Source organism: Ciconia boyciana, chromosome 1 (genome assembly GCF_034638445.1).
Source record: "Ciconia boyciana chromosome 1, ASM3463844v1, whole genome shotgun sequence".
Taxonomy (NCBI): Eukaryota; Metazoa; Chordata; class Aves; order Ciconiiformes; family Ciconiidae; genus Ciconia; species Ciconia boyciana.
In genome coordinates this window covers 13,925,705-13,946,252 of record NC_132934.1, presented here as the reverse complement: position 1 = coordinate 13,946,252, position 20,548 = coordinate 13,925,705, and the positions used below count along the sequence as shown (strand labels likewise).

Sequence of the window (20,548 nt, the reverse complement as noted above, 5' to 3'; positions counted from 1 at the left end):
TGAGACGTAGTTGGAGTCTGTGGCTTGATAATTGCTGTTAAAGACTGAATTAATTAGTTCTAAAAATCTGTAAAATAGTTATTTCTTTTTAATAGTTAATATGATTTGATTCTTCATTATGTGACCCCCTCCCCAACAAAGCAGAGACCATGGACTGTTACTTGTTTGTACAGTGTCTAAAAATGTGCAACCTCTTAGACACTCCTTCAATAAACATGTAATTCTTTCTGATGAAAAAGGTAATGGATTGGAACATAAAAACCAGATAAGCACAGATTCACTAATTTGAACTTTATAACTGTTCTGTCAGGAAACAATGTAGAATAAAAAAGCTGCATTAATTCCAATGCATATTTTAATTTCAGGATACACCTAAATCAGGTACTAGCTGCAGTTCTCGGTGTTCAAGCTCCAGACAAGATTCTGAGAGTGCGAGGCCGGAATCAGAAACTGAAGATGTGCTGTGGGAGGACCTTTTACACTGTGCAGAGTGCCACTCTTCCTGTAGCAGTGAGACAGACGTAGAAAGCCCTCAAGTGAATCCATGTGTGAAGAAAGAATACAGAGATGACCCATTTCATCAGGTTGGTATCCACCATTTTTTATTTTTTTACACTACACACAAGTTCAATATTATCAGCTTTATCATATGTCAGGAGGCCTGGGAGAGAGACCCTATATTAAATGAAAGTAACAAAACCAAAGTGATTTGATAGAATTAAAACAAGGAAAATTTGATTTCTGCTACTCGGTCATTAATTTGTCAAATGGGGAGGATATTACAATATACTGAAATAGCCTACAGAATATTTGAGTGTTTGAATCTTAGTTCTAGTTCAGGACAAGTACTGGCTGATTTAAGTTTCCTCTGTGGTAGATGGTTCTGGTTTGTGTTTTGTTTTTTTTTGTTCTCTAATGGAATTACTTTTTTGTGAGTGCATATCAGACATCTTTCTGTTTGTTTATATATAAATGTATATATAAAAAAGCAAACAAAGATAACATACATAGTATCTAATGTTATATATGTATGTATAACATATATATATATGATGTTACATGGGTATTATATATGTCTGAATTCTATTTAGATATATATTTATTTTTACCTTAAAGCTAATAATTTTATTTCCCTTCTTTAATGCTATTCTGTAGCAACATATAGGCAGTCATTTCTGAAAATTTTAGCGTTTGTTGGGTGTTTGTCAGTTGCAGCCTGCCTTGGGTTAATGCTGGACAGAATCCATTGTTAATACTTGATCATTAATAATCAAGTATTAGTCTTCATTTGATAAAATCTATTCAGATGTCACAGTGCCAGTTATATTTGTAGTACAAGTCTTATCTTTAAATTGCATGTTAATTGCATTGCTAATTTAAGTAAAGAGATGGAGAGAATGTGAAACATTCTTCTGGATAAACGTGTTATATGTGTTGGTAGTGCATCATCGGTACTAAGGAATGCCATGCAAGAGGTGGTGTTAATGCTAGCTAAGGAAAAGAATTTCAAAGGACAGGCTTTTCACTTCATAACCAGTAGGAAATGATGTATTTGTTGATTTTAAACACCCACCCCCCCACCCCCCCCCAAAAAAAAAACCAAAACCAACAAACCCCAACCAAAACCAACCTGCCCCCCCCCAAAAAAAAAAAAAAAAAAATAGATAGCAATTTGGATTTCATGCAGTCTTTGCTTTTTTGATTTATTTTTAATTCTTCTTGCTTACATTCCATATGAACACTAAAACGGAAGCCTTACAATAGGGACTTGAATTGCAGTATATGCATTGACTTTGTTTTTCTGCAGTTTAGTGTTTTTCTGTTTGATTGTAGATTGTGAATTTTTGAGTTTCAGCTCCTGGTGTTGATACTCCCTCTAGAGGGAGACCTTGGAAATCTGTGATGAAGGAAGTCCTGCAACTAATATTTGCATTGTTTTAATAATATAAATCAAATTTTTTCATCTAATGGAAAAAAAAAAAGAGAGATACTTAGCAGAATACACAGATTTCAGATAAATGCTGATATAAAGCAAGTAATAAAATAAAAAGCTTTACTTTTAATCAATGATAAATTAAATTTTAAAAATAATATCACACACCCCCCTCCAGCACCACCACTTCCAGTAGTTTGATGCACATAGTGCTAGGTGACCAGGCAGAGTTGAGAGCAATTTTAATCACCTGAATGGAAAAGGAGTGAGACAGGGCTGAGGGAAGTAAAGAAAAGACCACAGCAGAACTTGTTGCCCTAACATTTTTCCAGATCACTTGGCTCTCTCTTTAGAGTAAAGGTGCCTCAGCCAAAAGTGCATTCAGTAGATGAGGCTGGGATTGCTTGGCTTTTGGAGCAGCATGTATTGATTAGACTCCTACTACTCTCTCTGAGTCTTGGCAGATACAGTTAGCATAAGGGGGGCCTTTATCCATTACAAGGATTGTGAAGTACGCAAATATCATTAAAAGCAAATAAAAAAACCTGGTGACCTTAGGCTCAACCTGAAAAGACTACTTTTCAGAATGTTAGGGGGAAAAAAATAATAATCAGAAAAATAAAGTATTCCATTAAACATGTGGCAAAATTAAAGATGGCTTGTAAGTAGACCTTTGTTTTCATACAGCTCTATTCTTTGATATGTTTGAGCAAAAAGGAAGCCAATTAATCCTCAACCACAATAACTCAACAGTATTAGAAAATGAAGTGTGGGGGAGGAGATATCTCTGTCCTCACAGCTATTTCTTGGAAAAGAAGTGTATGATTTTGAGGAATGTGGTTAACATATAGTAACATATAGTAGAAGTAAATGCTATATAACAATATTTGCGTCAGTCTAAAGTGGTTTTTTGTCAGCATATTGACAGGACAATAGATTTTTATGTCTAATGGAATATATTCCTTGTCTTCCCCAGAGTCATTTGCCTTGGATCCACAGTTTGAATCCAGGACTAGAAAAAATAAGTGCTATTGTATGGGAGGGTAATGACTGCAAGAAAGCAGATATGTCTGTGCTTGAAATCAGTGGTATGATAATGAACAGAGTGAGTATTCTTTTTATTTTACACAAATACTGTATTCAGGAGTCTAAGCACTACCAAAAATAAGCTTGTTTTATGTTGTTGGGGTTTTTTTCCCCCTTTTTTTTTTTAAGTATCTGTTATTGACATTATTGTTCCATGGCTTACATCACTCTGCTTTACTTGTTACTAACAGATAAAAGAGCTACCAAATCTTAAGTGTTGGGATAATAAAATGTGTTTGCATTGTTAGGTGCTTACTAACATAGCCAACCTCTGTTTTATTGTTCCAAAGTGATATATGCTGTGAATATTCTTATTTATCTCCTTGATTCTAATGAACAACTAATATGTTGGGTTAGGAATATACAGATCCGAGTATTTGGATGCTAAAGTTAAGATTGGAAAAGAAAGCTCTCCTCTTTAGAAAACAAACATCTGAAGAGGATGAGTGGGATGTCTCACTAGTCCTGCCTTCTTTTTCCTAGTACTCCTCTTCAGGAAACAGTTGGAAAAGCATTTAATTGATGTTGTACTCTTTTTCAATATAGACAACATAGGCATTTTGTAGAGTTGAACATAAAATCCTAGCATAGCTTAAGAAAACTATCACTAATTCTGACAAGTTGATACTTAACCGTCTCCAACTGGTTAAAAAGCAATGTATTCACAAACTTAGTTCAGATCTCTGTACCTGACTCAGAGACAAGAACAGTTTTGGGTGCAATCCACAGAAGTAAAGTTAACAAAGCCATAGCCAGCACAATAGAACTCCAGTCCTGTCTGCACTGTGAACACTTTGATTCCGTTAAAAAACATACAACCTAAAAGCAAAACACAAGTAGGAGCAGCATACAGGATGTAAGCAACACAGTCTGATTGGTGCACTTTGCTAATTCAGCGTTGAATGAATTTTTAATACAAGAATATGCACTGGAGTCTTTTAACTGCAGTGTTATCTTGTTGAGTTTTTAAATGATTTGTCATATTTGGTTTCTGTGCATTAAATGCTCTTTGAGGACTTCCTTTTTCTTAATAGTAAATTGTGGAGATGCTTGGTTGAAGGTTTCATGTAACTTATCAGGTTATAAAGTATTATTTGTGATAGTAAGACAGTAACCTTAATAATTTATTTTTTGACTTAATTCCAAATGAATTCCAAAATTAAAAATATACCTTGTTGTCTTTTGGTTTTAGGTGAACAGCTATATACCAGGAATTGGTTATCAGATTTTTGGAAACGTCATAGCTTTAATCTTGGGTTTAATGCCATTTGTCTTTCGACTTTCCCAAGCTAAAGATTTGGAACAGCTAGCTACACATTCTGCCATGGAACTTTGTATGACTGCATTTGGATCAAATGGAGACATTCTGGTTCTCTCAATGGTTATTATAAGTTTTGTGGTCCGAGTGTCTCTAGTGTGGATTTTCTTTTTTCTGCTATGTGTAGCAGAGAGGACATATAAACAGGTACGAACAGCAAACTAAAAGGCTTCATCCAAAGCAAAACAAGGTTTAATGTTTGCGGGTTTTTTTTACTTTGTGGATATTTTAAACTTGTTTTCTTCAGTGCACTATGATTCATAGATTAATGATGACAAATACTTCAGTGGGCTTACAGTGTAGGAGATCAGTTGGTTGCAATGGACTGAAGTCTCTGTACAGTCTCTGTAGCTAAACCTTTTTTCCTGGAGAGCATTTTTGAGGGAAAACTTTTACATCTTTTATATCAGATTTCTGGCTCAATGTATTAACTCAGCTCTTAGTCATGTCCCAGTTTGTCTCAGTTTTCTCCAATGAGAAGGAGTTTCAATAAAAGAACTCTATAAATTTCCAGTTTGTTCTACCCTGTGTTTCATTCAAAACTTTCAGTTTAATTCAAAACAGTTCAGTCCAGACCCTAGCCAAGAGCCCTGCCTGCTTTGCTGGTAGATCAGTCCCATGGCTGGAGACTGTGAGAGCTGCTGTCTGAAGTAATGCACCTGTTAATTTATTGCTTGTTATTGCAATTTAAACTTTGCAATTCAAACTTAAGAGATTATCAATATCCCTTACTAGCTTCTGAGTATAGATACTTACTCATATGCAAAAGAAAATTTTTTATACTTTCTTTTCTCAAATTATAGCTAAAATATGTCGTCTAATACATTAGAATAGAATTAACCTGCTTCTAATAATAATTTCTCTTGGAAGGAACTGCTGTGATACAGGCACTGTCTAATGCAAATGGTTGGCACATTTGATTTTCTCCCAAATTTTAAGAGCATAGCAGATCTGTTGTCTGAAATTTAAAGAAAGGAACTCAGTGTAGCTAAATTTTGTTTATCATTAGAATATGAAGACTTTTAAAACTTTTTAGTGTATGTCCTCTTTTTAGTAACATGCTACTCTTATTTCTCTACTGTATTAACATATTTTAATGTGCACCGATACATTGTATGTTACTTTGACATATTAAGTGAAGCCTTTTCTCCATTTTCTTTTTAGTGCCCTTGAAAATCAATTAACTGTTAAAGTAATTTTTTTTTCTTCTCTGCAGAGGCTACTTTTTGCCAAACTTTTTGGTCATCTAACATCTGCCAGAAGGGCAAGAAAATCGGAGGTTCCTCACTTCCGCTTGAAGAAAGTACAGAATATAAAAATGTGGCTTTCTCTCAGGTCCTATCTAAAGGTAAAATAATGTATATTTTTGCTACCACTTTAATATAAACTATCTCATATGCTGTTGATGGAAGGTTGGTATTCTAGTCTGAATTTTTCCTCCTGTGCACTTACCCCTACTGATGTACGTGTGCCCTATACGCTTCATTTTAGTGACTCTGGGCCAGCAGTGTCTGCAGGCATCTGGATTGTGAGAAAGTAAATATCTATTTTTTACCTTGGAGTAAAGTATGAGTCATGTCTTACTAATGCTAGCAGAAAAGTCTCTCAGGTGAATATGTTGGGTAAAAATGACCACTTGTGGTATAATACAGACAACACCTTATTGTGAGAGCCCCACCAGTTAGTGTCATTAACACAGAAGGAATTTATGAAGCAAGACAGTTCATGTGCATATTTGTGCTGTGAGTGTATACGTGCCAGGTGAAGCAAGAAATTATGCCCAAGTATTATCTGTAAGACATTCCGATCCCTGTATTGTATGTTCAGCTCATATTTGAGTAATTCCTATATTTCTTTAATGATCTTTTCAAGCCAGGGCATTTTGATGATTCTTTGTGAAAGGATCCATATTATTTAACTCAGGGTTGTTTTTTTGTTTTCTGCTCCCCCCCCCCCCCCGCCTATTTTTCCTCTCTGCATTGCATAATCCAACTCAGATGAAGCTAGGTTTTTCCCTATTTGGTTTCTACAGAACCAGTTTTTTGGTGAACAGCATCTGACAATCTCTTGTTAGTGGTGGTAATCCCCTTATTTGCATCTATGCTTCTTTCCAACAGCAGTTAAGAAAGGTTAGATGAAATCTGCTATCAATAGTTTTTAGAAGTACGTAAAGGACTATTAAAACAAATAAGTTATGGTGTGGAGACTGGGGAGTGTGGAAAGCAGGAACTATAAGCACGCAAAATTTTTAATGTAGAGCCCAATCTTAAATTTGAATGATGCATCATTTTAAGAGGAATTGAGGCAATTCATTTACAACACCCCTTGTGTTATGGAAGTATCTGTTGGGATAGAAAGAAGTACCCTTTAAACTTTACATTTGAGAGGTTTGTCTTTTTTCTTGTAGTCTGGATGGGAGGAAAGGAACATAACATCACTTGGACAATAGAATGTAGTTTTGATGCTTTAAAGACTGCATATGGTAGCATTGTTGTGGAGAGAGTGTCTTGCCTTCTTTCCTCACAACCACATCTATATGTTCCAACTTTTCTTATGCCACCAGAAACATTTGTATAATTATGTGGCTAAGAAAACAGCAATCAGACAGTGGTCAGAGGCAGGTGCATAGGGAACTAACCCAACTGAAAAATAACCAGTCCAGAACAGTAATTTTCACCTCCATGTGTTGTATTACTTGGTTCACTGGGCAGCTCTGTAACGCCTGTGCTAGCACAAGGAAAGGAATGGAGACAAGCAGCTAAGGAGCAGGGCTGCCTTCTTGCAGTGGTGCTGCTGGTATATACTGGCATAGCATTTGTCCAAAATACACTTACGTATTACCTGTCTGTATATGTGTCCGCCTGTGAAGATGTGAGCTGGGGAATATACACATCTCAAGTCTCGCACAGGCAAAACACTCTGGCTCAGTATAGAAGTAGTGCATGCATACCTGCAGTAGCAATTTGCACTTAATTTTTTTCCGTAGTTAAGCTTCCTATCTCTTTCTCCAAGTTTCAAGGTTATATCTCGCATATGTACACCTCCCATTCTTCTCACATTTATACAATTAGTAGCATGTCTGGAGAACAAAGTTGAGAAATAAATGTCTGTTATAACTTGTACATGTTTCAATGCAGCACAGGATGTTTAATTCTTTAATTAAAAAAATGGGGAAGAAGTTCAGTGGGTAGAAACATTTCATTGTACCAGTAAGCAAGAAAAAAAAGATTGAAAACAGTGAGGTTGCACCTTTCAAGAAAAGTGTGTTTGTTCCCCAGTTTTCCTTCTTGTTCTGGGGGAGAGAAATATATTATTGCACCTACCACAGTGGGACAGTGATTTGCAGCTACAATTTTTATGTGTCAAAAAGAGGCAAGTAATGGAAAATACCAACCCTGTGAAATCATATCTTGATATCCTGTTGTGATCTGGTGTCCAAAAATCTTTTGTTAGCACTGGTTTGATACTTGGGGTTAAAGCCCAGTGCCGTATTGAATTTGTTATATCAGGGAATGCTGCCTAAATGAAAGCTACTTCACATCATGAAGGAGCTGACTGAACAAGGAGTGAATATTTTCTTTTCTCATAGTTATCTTTAGATGCTTGCACCTGAATTAATCTCACATGCCTTTAGGGGTATTCAAATGTAGTGATATTATTAGGATCTAATATGGTGTTTGGAACTTGGATTGCCAAATTGCGAGCCATGATGAAACATAGGTTCAAGGTGTGAATCTAACTGGATATGCTCAATATCAACGCTGATTAGGTAGATTTTCACTCACATATATGCATATCCTTTATTTTCAGCGTCGAGGTCCTCAACGCTCAGTTGATGTAATAGTTTCATCTGCCTTCCTACTGACTATCTCAGTTGTGTTTATTTGTTGTGCACAGGTGAGGAAATCTTACTTGTATAGAAACAGCCATGACTTAAATAGTTTTTAAAATTATTTTGAGTGCCTTTTGCATGGCGATTCCTATTAAGTTAAAAGACCGCAGTGAAAAATCAGTAACAGCTGTTACAGCTTTTCAGAAGATTAAGCTCCATTTTGTATTGTTCATTTTATCTACTTTAGAATATTATTCTGTAAGAGCTAAAGAAACTTATTGATAGCATAATTCCTAACATGATATTATTATTATTTTTTAAATCTGTGTCCTCTTTCATTTTCCATTGTGGATCTTGGAACACAGGGGTTTTTTTCCTAACATTTTGCATCAGAACACACCTTTGCAAAGACAGTCGAGATTGACCTTGGTTCATTATTTTTGTGAGAAACAAGATTGTTGGCTATATTAGCCTGCCCTCTAGTGGAATATCTTTTAGTAAGCAAATCTATGTTTAAAGAAGATTTTTACTGCTTAAGATTTTTTCCTTGAGCTTCTGTTTCAGAATACAGGGAAGCTTCTGAATGGGTTCTGGTTGTATTTTTTTTCCACTTTCTTCCCTAGTTAACACTAATGTGTTTTCCTGGTAGCTAACTATAAATATTTTAGTAACAATATAATTTAGCAGTAACTCTGCTTGGATTCAATTTTCTATATAATTCAGTAAATTTGAGGGTGTATTTTGTTTTTTATCCCATATAGTGTCTTTGCAAGTTTGAACATGAGTTTAAAATTGTCTTGGAATGTATTTTTTTTTTTAATTGCTTTAGGGATATGAAAAAATATGTCTAAATTCTGATTGAGCCTTTCGGAGCATATCTTTTATCAAACCTCATATCTTTGACACAGTGTTGATTTTAAATTATGATTCAAAAATCTTTTATGCCTAAAAACAATCCATATACTTATTACTGGGAAATTTTTATTGGAATTGGGGAGATATGTAATTATTTTCTTGTGTTGTAATGTAATTATTACTTTGAATTAAATTTTGGGTGTTGTTTTTTCTTTCTCTTGTTTTCAGCTGCTTCACATGCATGAGATCTTCCTTGATTGTCACTACAATTGGGAACTTGTAATTTGGTGCATTTCACTAACTCTTTTTCTCTTAAGATTTGTTACTCTTGGATCTGAAACCAGTAAAAAGTACAGCAATACCTCAATATTACTTACTGAGCAGGTGAGAATTTGTATAGACCTATATTTTTATATCTAAATAAGTAATTAATCTGGTAGGTCTCAGGCATGCATTTTAGATGTATTAAAAGTTTGGATTATGGAGTTAATTACGGTGTAGTGAAACAACACTTTACAGCCTGAAGTTCAGTTTCTGTGAGAAGTGTGTGACTTTGTTTAAAAGTTGTATGTAACGTTGAGATGGCCGTATCCCAATTTCTCTTTAAGTGAGTGGGCTTAGAGATATCAGTGTATGTAATTTGATATAATTAAAGATCTAACAGAACACAAACATAAAAAATAGCTTTTAAACAGGAAAAAGAAACCTCAACTCTCAAAGTGTTGGATGGGAGAGTAAAAGATTTGAAAACAAATTTACTCTCTACAAAGCGGGTCACTGTTTCCAGTCCAATAATTTTGACTGCTAGGTTGCGTGGATTACATATAGTCTCCTCTAGACTCCTTGGAAACTTTTTCTTTCAGTCATCTGTCAAGCTTGGCTTTGGGTCTATGTACTTTTCTTCTCAGGAATGTTCTAGTTGGTGTTTGTACTGCAAACTTCCCTCTCCGCTCTGCCTGGCCGTGCTGATAGTTTTCCAAGCTAAGCATGTTCAGTCAGTGTTAGGTAAGAAGCAATCTCTTTCTGCTTGGAGAGGTTTCACACTGGTGCCAAACACAGCATTCAGCACAAGGTAAATAGGCAGTTCAAGAAATCTTCACAGGTTTCCTACAGGAAATGTGTTCAAGTTGGAGAATAAAATCTGAGTCTCCCAAAGTCAGGATGTGAAGCTTACGACAGATGGTATAAATGACTGCTTACATATTTTGCTCAATGAGAATTCATTCTGTCTCTACTAAGATGATGAGACTAGACACTGAGAAGACAGACTGCCTATTTACCTTGTCCTGAATGCTGTGTTTTGCACCAGTGTGAAACCTGTCAGAGTTCCTGAGTCTGGAGAGCTTTGCATTGTTCTGTTGATCCTCGGAGTACGAATAGCCTAATGTCCCAATGAAATTTATGTCCTCTGTTTCTGGAATGAAAATGGAGGGAAATGTTTGGGATAAGGACTGGGAAAAAATGCAGAGTGCAAGGTGAGAGAGAGATAGACAGAGAATGTCAAGCCTTTGTTTTGCTTTCATAGGTTTCTATACCATGCTCTTCATGAGAGTCAGTGTTTGAACATTTTAAGCCAGCATTGACATTGAAAGAAGCACTCTCTCTATGTCCCCAGAACTTAAAAAAAAAAAATAAAATCAGAAAGTGCTATGTCATCAGACACTTAGCTTTGTATTGAATCCAGCTTATCCTGTTATAAGTCATTTCCCTCAAAGATGCCTGAGAGCTTTACGAAATGAAAACCAAAATAGAATTCACAATTGTTTCTCAGAAAATAAAAAGGATACACATCACCCTGGGTAGAACTCATTTTGGACTGGTTTGACATACTAGCTGGATACCACAGCATATTTACAGTGTTCTTGAGACAGACTCATGAAAGTCTGACATTTTGGCCTTTCATGAGAGGTCAAGCCCAAACAATTGACTGACACTCACTTGATGTAAAAAAGCACATCTGAACTGGTGTCCTTGAAAATTGCACACTAGTGTTATTAGGTTTACTGAGAAGAGAATGAAGCATTAAAACAAACAAACAAAAAACTACAACAAAAAACCCAGAAGGACAAACAAGCCTCAACCCCCAGATTCAATTTGAGTGCTTCATGGATAAGATGAAATTGCAAATTCTGCTTTCTGTTAGCAAACTTCCAGCCACTTCTGTGTGCTTTATATTCAACCTATGAATTTCATGATTAGGAGTCATGATGGGAAACTAAAAGATCAGCCATTTTGCATCAAGGGATTCTTTGACTATATGCTGTTTGCCTGTAATTTTTCAAGTCCTTCTGAAAGTGTTTTTAATTGGTCTTGTAAATTAAGTGCCTCAGTGGTTCCTTGTTGAGTAAAATACAACGTATGGTCTGATCAAAGTTGTCGTCTTGCCAGTTTCAAGTCTCAGAATAGAAATGGTAGATGGCTGTGCATATACACATTCCAATTCCCCTCCTGATTCAAAGTTTGTTATTGAATGTTGATTTTTTAAAATAAATTAATGAAATCATAGTAACCATTAAAAGAGATTTGAACCTTCCTAGGGTTTATTACCTACCATTTTTTTCAGAGTTGCTAAATAGAGCCTTTATTCTTAGTTTATTCCTGTTTTTATAAACACTTGAATTATTTAAATCAGTAATTTTATATTTAAAGACTGGAATCTCTTTGCCTCTAAAAGTGTAATTTACTTTAAAATGAAATTGATAGTTCAGAAACTTAATATGCCTTGGAATATATTAGGCATAGTTTTTGGTTTTTAACTTGTATAAGAAAGTTACAGGGACCTTTTTAGGGAGATCTGATAATATTCAGTTACTTTGTTTAGATGTCTGTGGCCCTTATTTCAATAACCACCTTACAACAAGGTAGTTAAACATACCATAGCATCATATAGCATCACTTCCTTTCTGCAACATTGCTTCTGTAGCTTGGTGAGCGTCTCTGTCATCTGAAGGACTACTTCAGCATGTTGCTAAATTGTTCATTTTTTATTTTGTTGAAGGTCGTCATCCTACAATAAAAAGTTCATGGCTTTTCAAGATATTTTTCTTTTGATTTGCTTTTGCTATGCAATAAAAAAGAAAAACTAACCTTTGCCTCGTCTAGGATATGAAAGATAGGTCATTTGAGAATGAAAGCTGATGTTTCAAAACTACTAGAAGGCCAAAAGAGAGCTAATTTGTACTCTTAACTAAACTTTCTCAAAAACAATGACCTAAAAAAGTCTGGATCACGGAAGTTTTGAAATGATCAATATACTGTTCTTCTACAGCAATTAAGAGTTTTATAATTTTTCAAATATTTCAAGGTACCAGAAAGATTGATTTTCTGCACTCAAGGTGCTCTTGAAGTACTCAATTATACTAAAATCTTCTTTTAAAAGAAATTACACTTTAGCAGAATTATGTTTTAGCATTTCAGTCTATTCAATAACTTTTGGGGATGTTAAGCCTTGTAAGGTCTGCATACTAGTATAAAAACCTTCTGGAAATGAATTGACAAACCTCAGGCAATTATTGAAGGAGGAAAAAGAAATTATGCAAACTTTACATACATTTTTTTTTTCCTTGTCTAATTTGTAGATTACACTAAACTTTAAAGTTGTTGCTATAATTGTGTTAAATGTATTTTGTCGTATCATAAAACATTGTATTTTCCTATGGTACTGAGCCAGTATTTGTTCTTGCATATTAAAAAGGAAGCAAAAAATTTGCTTGCTTGCAGAAATGTCATTGCTGTTCTATCATATGGCTGCTGAGTAGTCGCATTTTATTATTAAATGTTTCCAAATGAATTCCTTTAAATTCTGAATAAGTGGTGATGCTCATATTTTATTTAAATCAGATAAACTTGTACTTGAAAATGGAGAAAAAGCCTAATAAGAAGGAGGAACTGACACTAGTGAACAATGTTTTAAAACTTGCTACTAAGTTATTGAAGGTAAGAATTAAAATAGTATTACCATATTATATAGAACTAAGAAGCAGAATAGATTGCTTAATGAGTCACTTGTATTACTTCTGCAGGCCGTACAGCATGCTTTGGTTTAAATCTGCTCTGTAACTCTTTCACAGCGATGCTACTTGTTCATACACTACAGTCTGTTATGTTGCTATCATTGTGGATTACAAATTATTATATACAATAAGTTTTATTCTTTAACAGTATATGAGCAGCGTAAGGGAAGGTACTTCAGGACGGACAGGATGATGAACCCTTGGGAAATAAATGATGCAATTTTGTTGTCTGTTTTGAGTGTTGATAGCTGTTTCTAGTAATAAGATGCTGGAGGATTTGTATTCTTCCATAAAAATAATTCCTTTTAAAAACTGTCAGTGGTTAGCATTTCAAATTAAAACTAGATTATACTTGATGCCTTCTTTACTTACTGTCATAGAAGAATCCTTTTGGAACATAGAGAGAAATTGCTACATAGGTCCATTTAAAAGTTAATGAAAAACACGGATTTCATTTAATGTAATTAAAATATTTAAGTCAGCTGTGCCCTTGAACTATTTGGCAAATTTTTTTTTGCATGGAAATTTGCTGATTAGTAGAAAAGATTTTGCTTATGCAATATTATCCTGTTTGCCAGCTAACTATATTTGGTGGGTAGAAGATATTTCTTCATGGTGAGAGAACATGAATTTTTTATTACTTCCCATTTCTAGAATTCTGCAGAAGAAAAATCATCTTACTTTCACTCTTCTGGAGCTAGACCATGGACAGGCTTAGGGCTTTTTTAAAACTTGTTATTGTTGTTGTTATTATTAACAAAGCAGTGATTGAGGTTCTCAGGAAGACACATTTGATCCTAAATTGCCTCTGCTGAGTTCTTCTGTTCTTTCAAACTTACAGATCTGTCATAATTTGGGAGGCAAGCTGTTTTGTTCTTTCAATTGTCTGGGAGCTTAATTCTTGCTCCAGAAATGTCTCATTCTCCTTCAAACTAAACATTTCCCTAATCCAAAACTTGCTTAAGGGTTACCTGAATGCCAAATAAGAGCGATAAATTTAACACTTGAAAAAACTTTTTTAATTTTAGGTTTGGCTTTTATGAAGAAATAAAATCAATTACATCTAGTATTCCATATGTGTTTTTACATTAAAATTAACAGTATATAACTTATAATTACTAAAGTGGGCTTTCAAAGAGGAAGCCAGTCCTCACACTACAAAACAAAAATTCATGACTTGCCTCCCCACCGCTCTTGGCAGGGTGTTTCAGTGCTTAATCAGTTCTGCTGTTGTGTAAACTATTTTTAAATTAAATTTGTCTAGCTTCAGCTTTCAGTATTCGGACCTTGTTATACATTCATGCATATGTTATGGTAAAGTTCTTAAAGAGATGCTGCTGATCTGTTATTCTTAGGTTCAGAAGTAAGGTAACAACAGGATTTTGACGATTCCCAGAAAGAGAAAACTTCTTCATTTAGTCCAAGATAGGGTGGTCATGTAGAACAGTTCCCCAGGAATGACTGGCAAATGTAAAAGTATTTTCCTCCCCTTCAGATAAATTTCCTTTGATCCACACACCCCTCCCACCATGTCTGAGTATAGCACAACTGATACTGATTCCATGTGCAGACATCCCCATCAGTGGGGGGAACGGTTGGATTATCATACAGTAAACCTGAACTGTATCTTTCAATGCCTCTATACCTTTCCTCTGCAGTCAGGAAAATTCAAGCCTATTAAGAGAAACAGTTGGGTTTTTTTGCATATAGTGGTGCTTTAAGACCTTGCTGCCTCATTCTACCACACATTGAATTCTGGTCATTTACCCTGTTGATTCCTGTGCGCCAAGGAGCATTTCTTAAAATGAAGCTTAAACTCTCTTTAATCTAGCCAGCTAGTAGCTGAGATGATGGAGTATTTCTTCTAGTCAGCTGAGTAATTCTCCCCCCAGCACACCTTTAGCAGTGTGTGTGGTCCCCTCATCTCAAAAAAAGTACGCAGCACTTTGTGAGAGGACTGATGAAGTCAGCAAGGACTCAAAGCTGACAAAGCAACAACTCCAGTTGAGAGTTATGGTACAGCAGTATGGAGAGCCTGGCTAAGTCAGTTATCGACTGTATCTCTTGGTATAAGAATAAGGGACCACAAAGCTTTTAGGACCTGGTTTTGTAACAAACAAAAGGAAGTATTCTCTGTGCATCAGGTAGCAGACTTGTGCAACTGTTGGTCAAAGGACACTGTGGATGCAGAAGGGTTGTCTGGATTCAAGGACAGACTGGACAAGTAGACTAGACAAAGCACAACAGATTCAGGGTATCTCATGAGTTGAAATGCGTGTGTGCTGTGAGAACATAGGTAGGGTGAGAAGTAGCTGCTGTTGGTGGCAGGATGCTGATCCACCCTTGATCTTATTCGCTTCAGTCTTTTTCACGCTTTTCTCAGTATTTTCAAAAAAATGTTCATGTTTTACTCTTTCCAGAAATGTATCAACTGACATGGCATTTCCAACAGGTGACCTGGCTTTTGTGGCACAAATCCCAGACCCAGGCCATCACTTAGTTACTGTGAGAATGTGCCCAAAAGGGAGATGAGATTTCCAAGCCACGTAGTATGAGCTTTAAATGAATTCTTGGTAGTTAATGATCAACACAATTACGTGTTTCATGCCCAGTAGCTAAATGGAGGGGGGGTTTTTCAATTTGGTTTTGGATGGTTTTGATCCTTAAGCTTTTACTCAAGACTGTATTATGTTGAATATCCTTACTATTTTCTTACTCCCAAAATTGGTAAGATGAATCCAAAATCTAAAAACTTTTTCCTTACTTTCCTTCTTCCTTACAGAAGAATTTCTCTGCTATTCTTCTCAGAATCATGTCTTTTATCTCTTTTGTATTTGCAGTAGAGTTTTATACCACATTACATCTAAATGAAAAGGTTGTTCATTCTTATTTCACCTCTTTGGAAAGAAGTCAGAGCTCTGAAATTCTTCTTCATTAAAAAGGGTTTATAAGGCCTTGTTCAAGGCCCAGGATGTAATGCAGGAGAGGGATGAAGATGAATTTAAAGCTAGAAAATATAAATGACCAAAGCAGTGATAGTTGTTATACTTTATATAATCCAGTCTTATATTTTAAAAGTTTTTTTTCTTCCTTTATTTGACATATTTCTATGCCAGAAAAGTTTGGGTGACTTTATTCACACACCAATAACTGAAAATTGATGAAATAGCCTCTTTGTTCAAGTTTTGCTGCAGATTAATTTTGGCTAATTTTTTGATCCTTCCAATAAAAAAAATATTGGCAGTTAAATGGTTATTAGTATTTTTTTCCTTTATCTTCCTTTTCTGGCCATGTTCATCAGTAATCTCAAAATTAATGGAAAAGGAGGGGAATTGCGTTAGGAAAGACATTCTTGTCAGTTTTTCATAGTAGTGAGGTAGCCTTCTGTCATTGTCGAAAATCTTTTCTTGTTTTTTTGTGGTTTTGCTGTCTGTCAGCTCTTTTAACACTGAAGGTGATGTCTGGAAAATTATAAGGAATTATAAAATGATGGCACCTTGGTGCCAGGAAAACTAGCTCTCTACTTTCCTGGTTCCATGAGCAAATTGGTAGATGCTCTAGATGGGTAGCCTCCAATTTTTTTAAGGGTTATTTAAACACCATCACTCAACAGTCAGTTAATGTGATGAGTATTTTCTTGCATGTTGTTTTTTGTATGCAGAAGAATAGGAGAATGTTTTAGTCCGCTGTGACTTGAAGACTTCCTAAACGATCTAATATTGCTTAATGCATGTGTGAACAAAAACACCTTTGTGTAATTTTTGCTTTTCAGTGATGTCATTGTTTTGCATTACTAGGAACTGGACAGTCCCTTTAGGTTATATGGGCTTACAATGAATCCACTGCTTTATAATATCACCCAAGTTGTCATCCTGTCAGCTGTTTCTGGTGTCATCAGTGACTTGCTTGGATTTAATCTAAAGGTAACTACTTGATAAGCATCCTTTTTTTTCACCATGGTGTTCAGAATGTTATGATAGATGGATCATACATTGTAGCCTAATGAATCCTTAACTGTATTAACTAGAAGATTTATTGTTTGAAAATGGTTATGAAATCTAAGCTATATCAGAAGAATAGTGATGTATTTGTCAAAGCAGCCATATTAACATTTTTTTTGCATTTTTGTGGCTTTCTAACTTCATTTAGGACACATAATTACTAAGAATTCTTAGTCATAAATACAGAGACATTCGTACACATAAGTACAAGACTTTATTTAACTTTTCTTCATGTCCCAGATCTAATTTCTCTCTTGAATTCCTCACTGTTGACTTTGTAGCTCTTTAAGGGATGCAGAAAGATGCAAGCTATCCTTGTCTTGCGCTGCAGTAAAGTATTACAGTGGATACAGTATTACCATGACCAGTCTTACACAGTGTCATTTCGTGGTGGCTGAAGGAGTATCCTGTTAGGTCCTACTCTCTGGGCTCCTCTGAACTACAAACTCTGGAAACTATTTCAACATTGAGGTTATGAGGCACGTTAGTTTCCACAAGCTTGTAGCACAAAGCCCTTAACTGGCCTTTGAGATTGCTTACATCTACCCATTTTTTCCTGTTAGAAGTAAACGAATGTGAAATGTATTTTGTGTATCATAGAATATGCAGCAAATGCAATAAGAAAAAAAACATGGTGGTATTGCAGTTTTGGTAAACAGAAAACTGAGATGAGAAATAATGGTGATTTACTGCTCTAACTTTTCCAGCTCTGGAAGATCAAATCTTGACAATATATAAAGAAGATGAGATAACACAGTGTTATAGAAAAGCTCATTGATTGACAAAACTGCCTCAAAGCAGCCACTGAATCTGTATTTCAGATGCTACAACCTCTTCAAGGATGTCGTTTGGAAAATTGAAGTGTTTACATCTGACTGTCTTGTGCAATCTTTGTATTTATTTCATCTTCTCACTGTTTTATGTTCATTTTAGTTGACGATTATATTTTATTTTCAAACTTATTTGTTTAGTTTTGGAAAGAGTCAGATTTAGGAAGGGTCAAAAACTGTGTCTGAGAACTTGAAATCCTGGAAATTGATTACACTAAATTACTATATCTGTTGTTAAAGCTGAAGCCAATGCTGAACATTTTTAGTTACAGTTACACTATATGGAAGTCATTTGATTTTTGATAGTGTGGTAAAATTGCTTAGAATATTTCATTTGCACCAATCATTTATGAGGACAACGTAACATCAATAGATGTTTGGTTGCAATAGAAAAGTGAGACATATACAAAAAATAAAGTACTGACAATACAGTATGCCAGGTAGCAGAAATGTTTTATATTACTATTAGAAGCAAGTGGGAATTTTTAGTATTTTGAATAATTCCAGGATCTAAACTCATATAGGCTGCAGTTTAAATATCCTGGGATATTAATAAGGTGTTACATAACAAGTCAACAAGTGCTCTTTGATAACACTTTTATTAGAGCAATAATTGTAAATGGTTACCATGCTGTATGATATTTTGATAAAATTAAATATTGTATTTATTAGAAATACTGGGCTGTTCTGCGCAGCTCTGACTGTGCATGCTCAATATGTGCACTTTTTATTGTTACTTTTAATGAGAAACTTTATATATATATATATACATATAAATGTATATTAATTGGAATATATTATGGTGAACTATGGAGCAGTATATATTATATGTTGAAGTTGAATATTTAAACAAGTGAAAGATTTACTGATGAAAGGAATGCTATGAATGACTGAGCATAAGACAGATAGATGCTCTCCTCTTGTACACTATAGTATATGCCATTCATACCACATTGAAGTTTAAGAACAGTTAAACACAGAAAACAAGTTCCTCTGGTGAGCAGCAGAACTCATGAAGCCTGGTATTCGTCAGATTTGTGTCTTCAAATAACCTCCTTTCCTCCCATTCCTCCTGAGCAGGGGTCATTCCCTAGCGCTTTCCCGGCTGGCGTTTCCTAGCCTTGGGTTTCCCACCTCTCCCCCTGCCTTCTATCCCTGCCTCCCACATGGACCAGTCATGGTGACTCCTGGTTCTTCAGTGTGACAAAAAGAGATGTTCATCCGTGTAGAATTAAGTTACTTGGAACAACTTTCCATCTACAAATTATTTGGGGAGGATTAATATCACCAGGCACAAGTATTCTTACATTTTATATTTCTAAAATAGTGGCTTCATCTTGAAAAATGACAAGTAATTAGGTGACAAGAGTCTGGACATTGCACTGTTTGCTAATCTTCAGAATCTTGAAAGATTTGAAGTAATGTATCTTAAACTTATGTGGTATAAAAATATTTTTATATATAAAGCAACACAAACAAGCATTTTGTATTTTATTTGCCTCTGTACTAATGTTTAATAATGACCAAAGTGCATTCTGGTTTTTGAAAGAATGTATTACTGGAGCTTTAAGAACATACTATATTTAGTTTCTCATGTGAAAACTTCAGCTGCATCTGATCTGTTTCTTCTTTCTCTGTTGTTTGATGTTGGGATTGTTTTTAAACATTAAGTACATTTTATACACAGTTTTTTCCAAATTATGGTACAGACCTACACAGAACTTAATTTTGCACAAAATATATTTTAAGAAAAAAAAGCACAGCAGGAGTTCTATGGGTGATAAAAGATAAGGCTATTGCTTTTTACAGCCTGTCACTATTACAAAACCATTCTTTACTCTAGAATGGAATTATTTTTAGAAATGGTGAATATATGGCTTTCATTACCTTTAAAAAAAAGGGAGGGAGGGAAAACATTGTGGTTTCGGTTGAAGGTGAAATTAGTTTAACCATGTATACCTCAGCAACTAGCACTGTGCTGGATTGTTGCACTAACAAATGGCGGCTTGGGGAGAGTAAAAGATTTGTGAAATGACATTAAAAAACCTTTATTTGCTACCATTAGGTATATTCATTATGTTAAAAATGGGAGAGGCTTATTCTCCATCCCTCAGTATGGAAAATCCAGTATGAGAATAGAGGCAAGTAGAAATATGGCAGATCTTGCGTGTTAACTGTTATTTTTTGCCACATGTTTTGTAACTGAAAGTGTGATTAGGCTTGGAATAAAGCTTTCTATGGTTGATGGTAAAAAAGAAAAAAACAATGCGGTGGGCTATATCTTTTAGTAATATCCAGCATATTTCTGAGTCTGCCTGTTTTGACTTAAATCCATATATTCTATTTAAATTAAAGCACATTTAGGAGAGAAATCCTGCACATGGAATGCAAATGATGGGTGTCAAAATTGCACTTTATTGCAAGAACACAAACTTTCAGACACTTTTAGTTATGCAAAGTAGTTTAATTTTATCAAGACTACTGGACATGCAACTTCCAAATAACTGTTTCTATTTCAAAAATATTGAAACAGAATTGAGTCCTATTTCAGCAGGATTTAAGGGATTAATTTCAATCACCATTTTTACTGTTTCGTTATGTCACAGTTTTGCTTTACACTTCCATGTAAAATTCAAAATACAAGCAAACTAAGGTACTTATTGAAATCAAAGTGAAATGT

The 20,548-nt window shown here is 35.0% G+C and overlaps 1 protein-coding gene across 3 annotated transcripts in view; it reads left to right on the top strand.

Moving 5' to 3' along the window:
* PHTF2 (putative homeodomain transcription factor 2) overlaps window positions 1-20,304 on the top strand; it is a 73,911-nt gene extending 53,607 nt beyond the window's left edge. Inside the window, exons 9-17 of one of the 3 annotated variants that reach the window (XM_072858699.1) lie at window positions 366-584; window positions 2,910-3,038; window positions 4,212-4,484; window positions 5,554-5,685; window positions 8,148-8,234; window positions 9,253-9,408; window positions 12,865-12,960; window positions 16,835-16,960; window positions 17,746-20,304. In XM_072858699.1, coding sequence (XP_072714800.1) covers window positions 366-584; window positions 2,910-3,038; window positions 4,212-4,484; window positions 5,554-5,685; window positions 8,148-8,234; window positions 9,253-9,408; window positions 12,865-12,960; window positions 16,835-16,960; window positions 17,746-17,766 — 1,239 coding nt within the window. In that variant the 3' untranslated portion in view covers window positions 17,767-20,304. The remainder of the gene's footprint in view (window positions 1-365; window positions 585-2,909; window positions 3,039-4,211; window positions 4,485-5,553; window positions 5,686-8,147; window positions 8,235-9,252; window positions 9,409-12,864; window positions 12,961-16,834; window positions 16,961-17,745) is intronic. The other 2 variants (XM_072858689.1, XM_072858678.1) reach the window with 2 other exon arrangements.
* The last annotated feature ends 244 nt before the right edge of the window (window positions 20,305-20,548 follow it).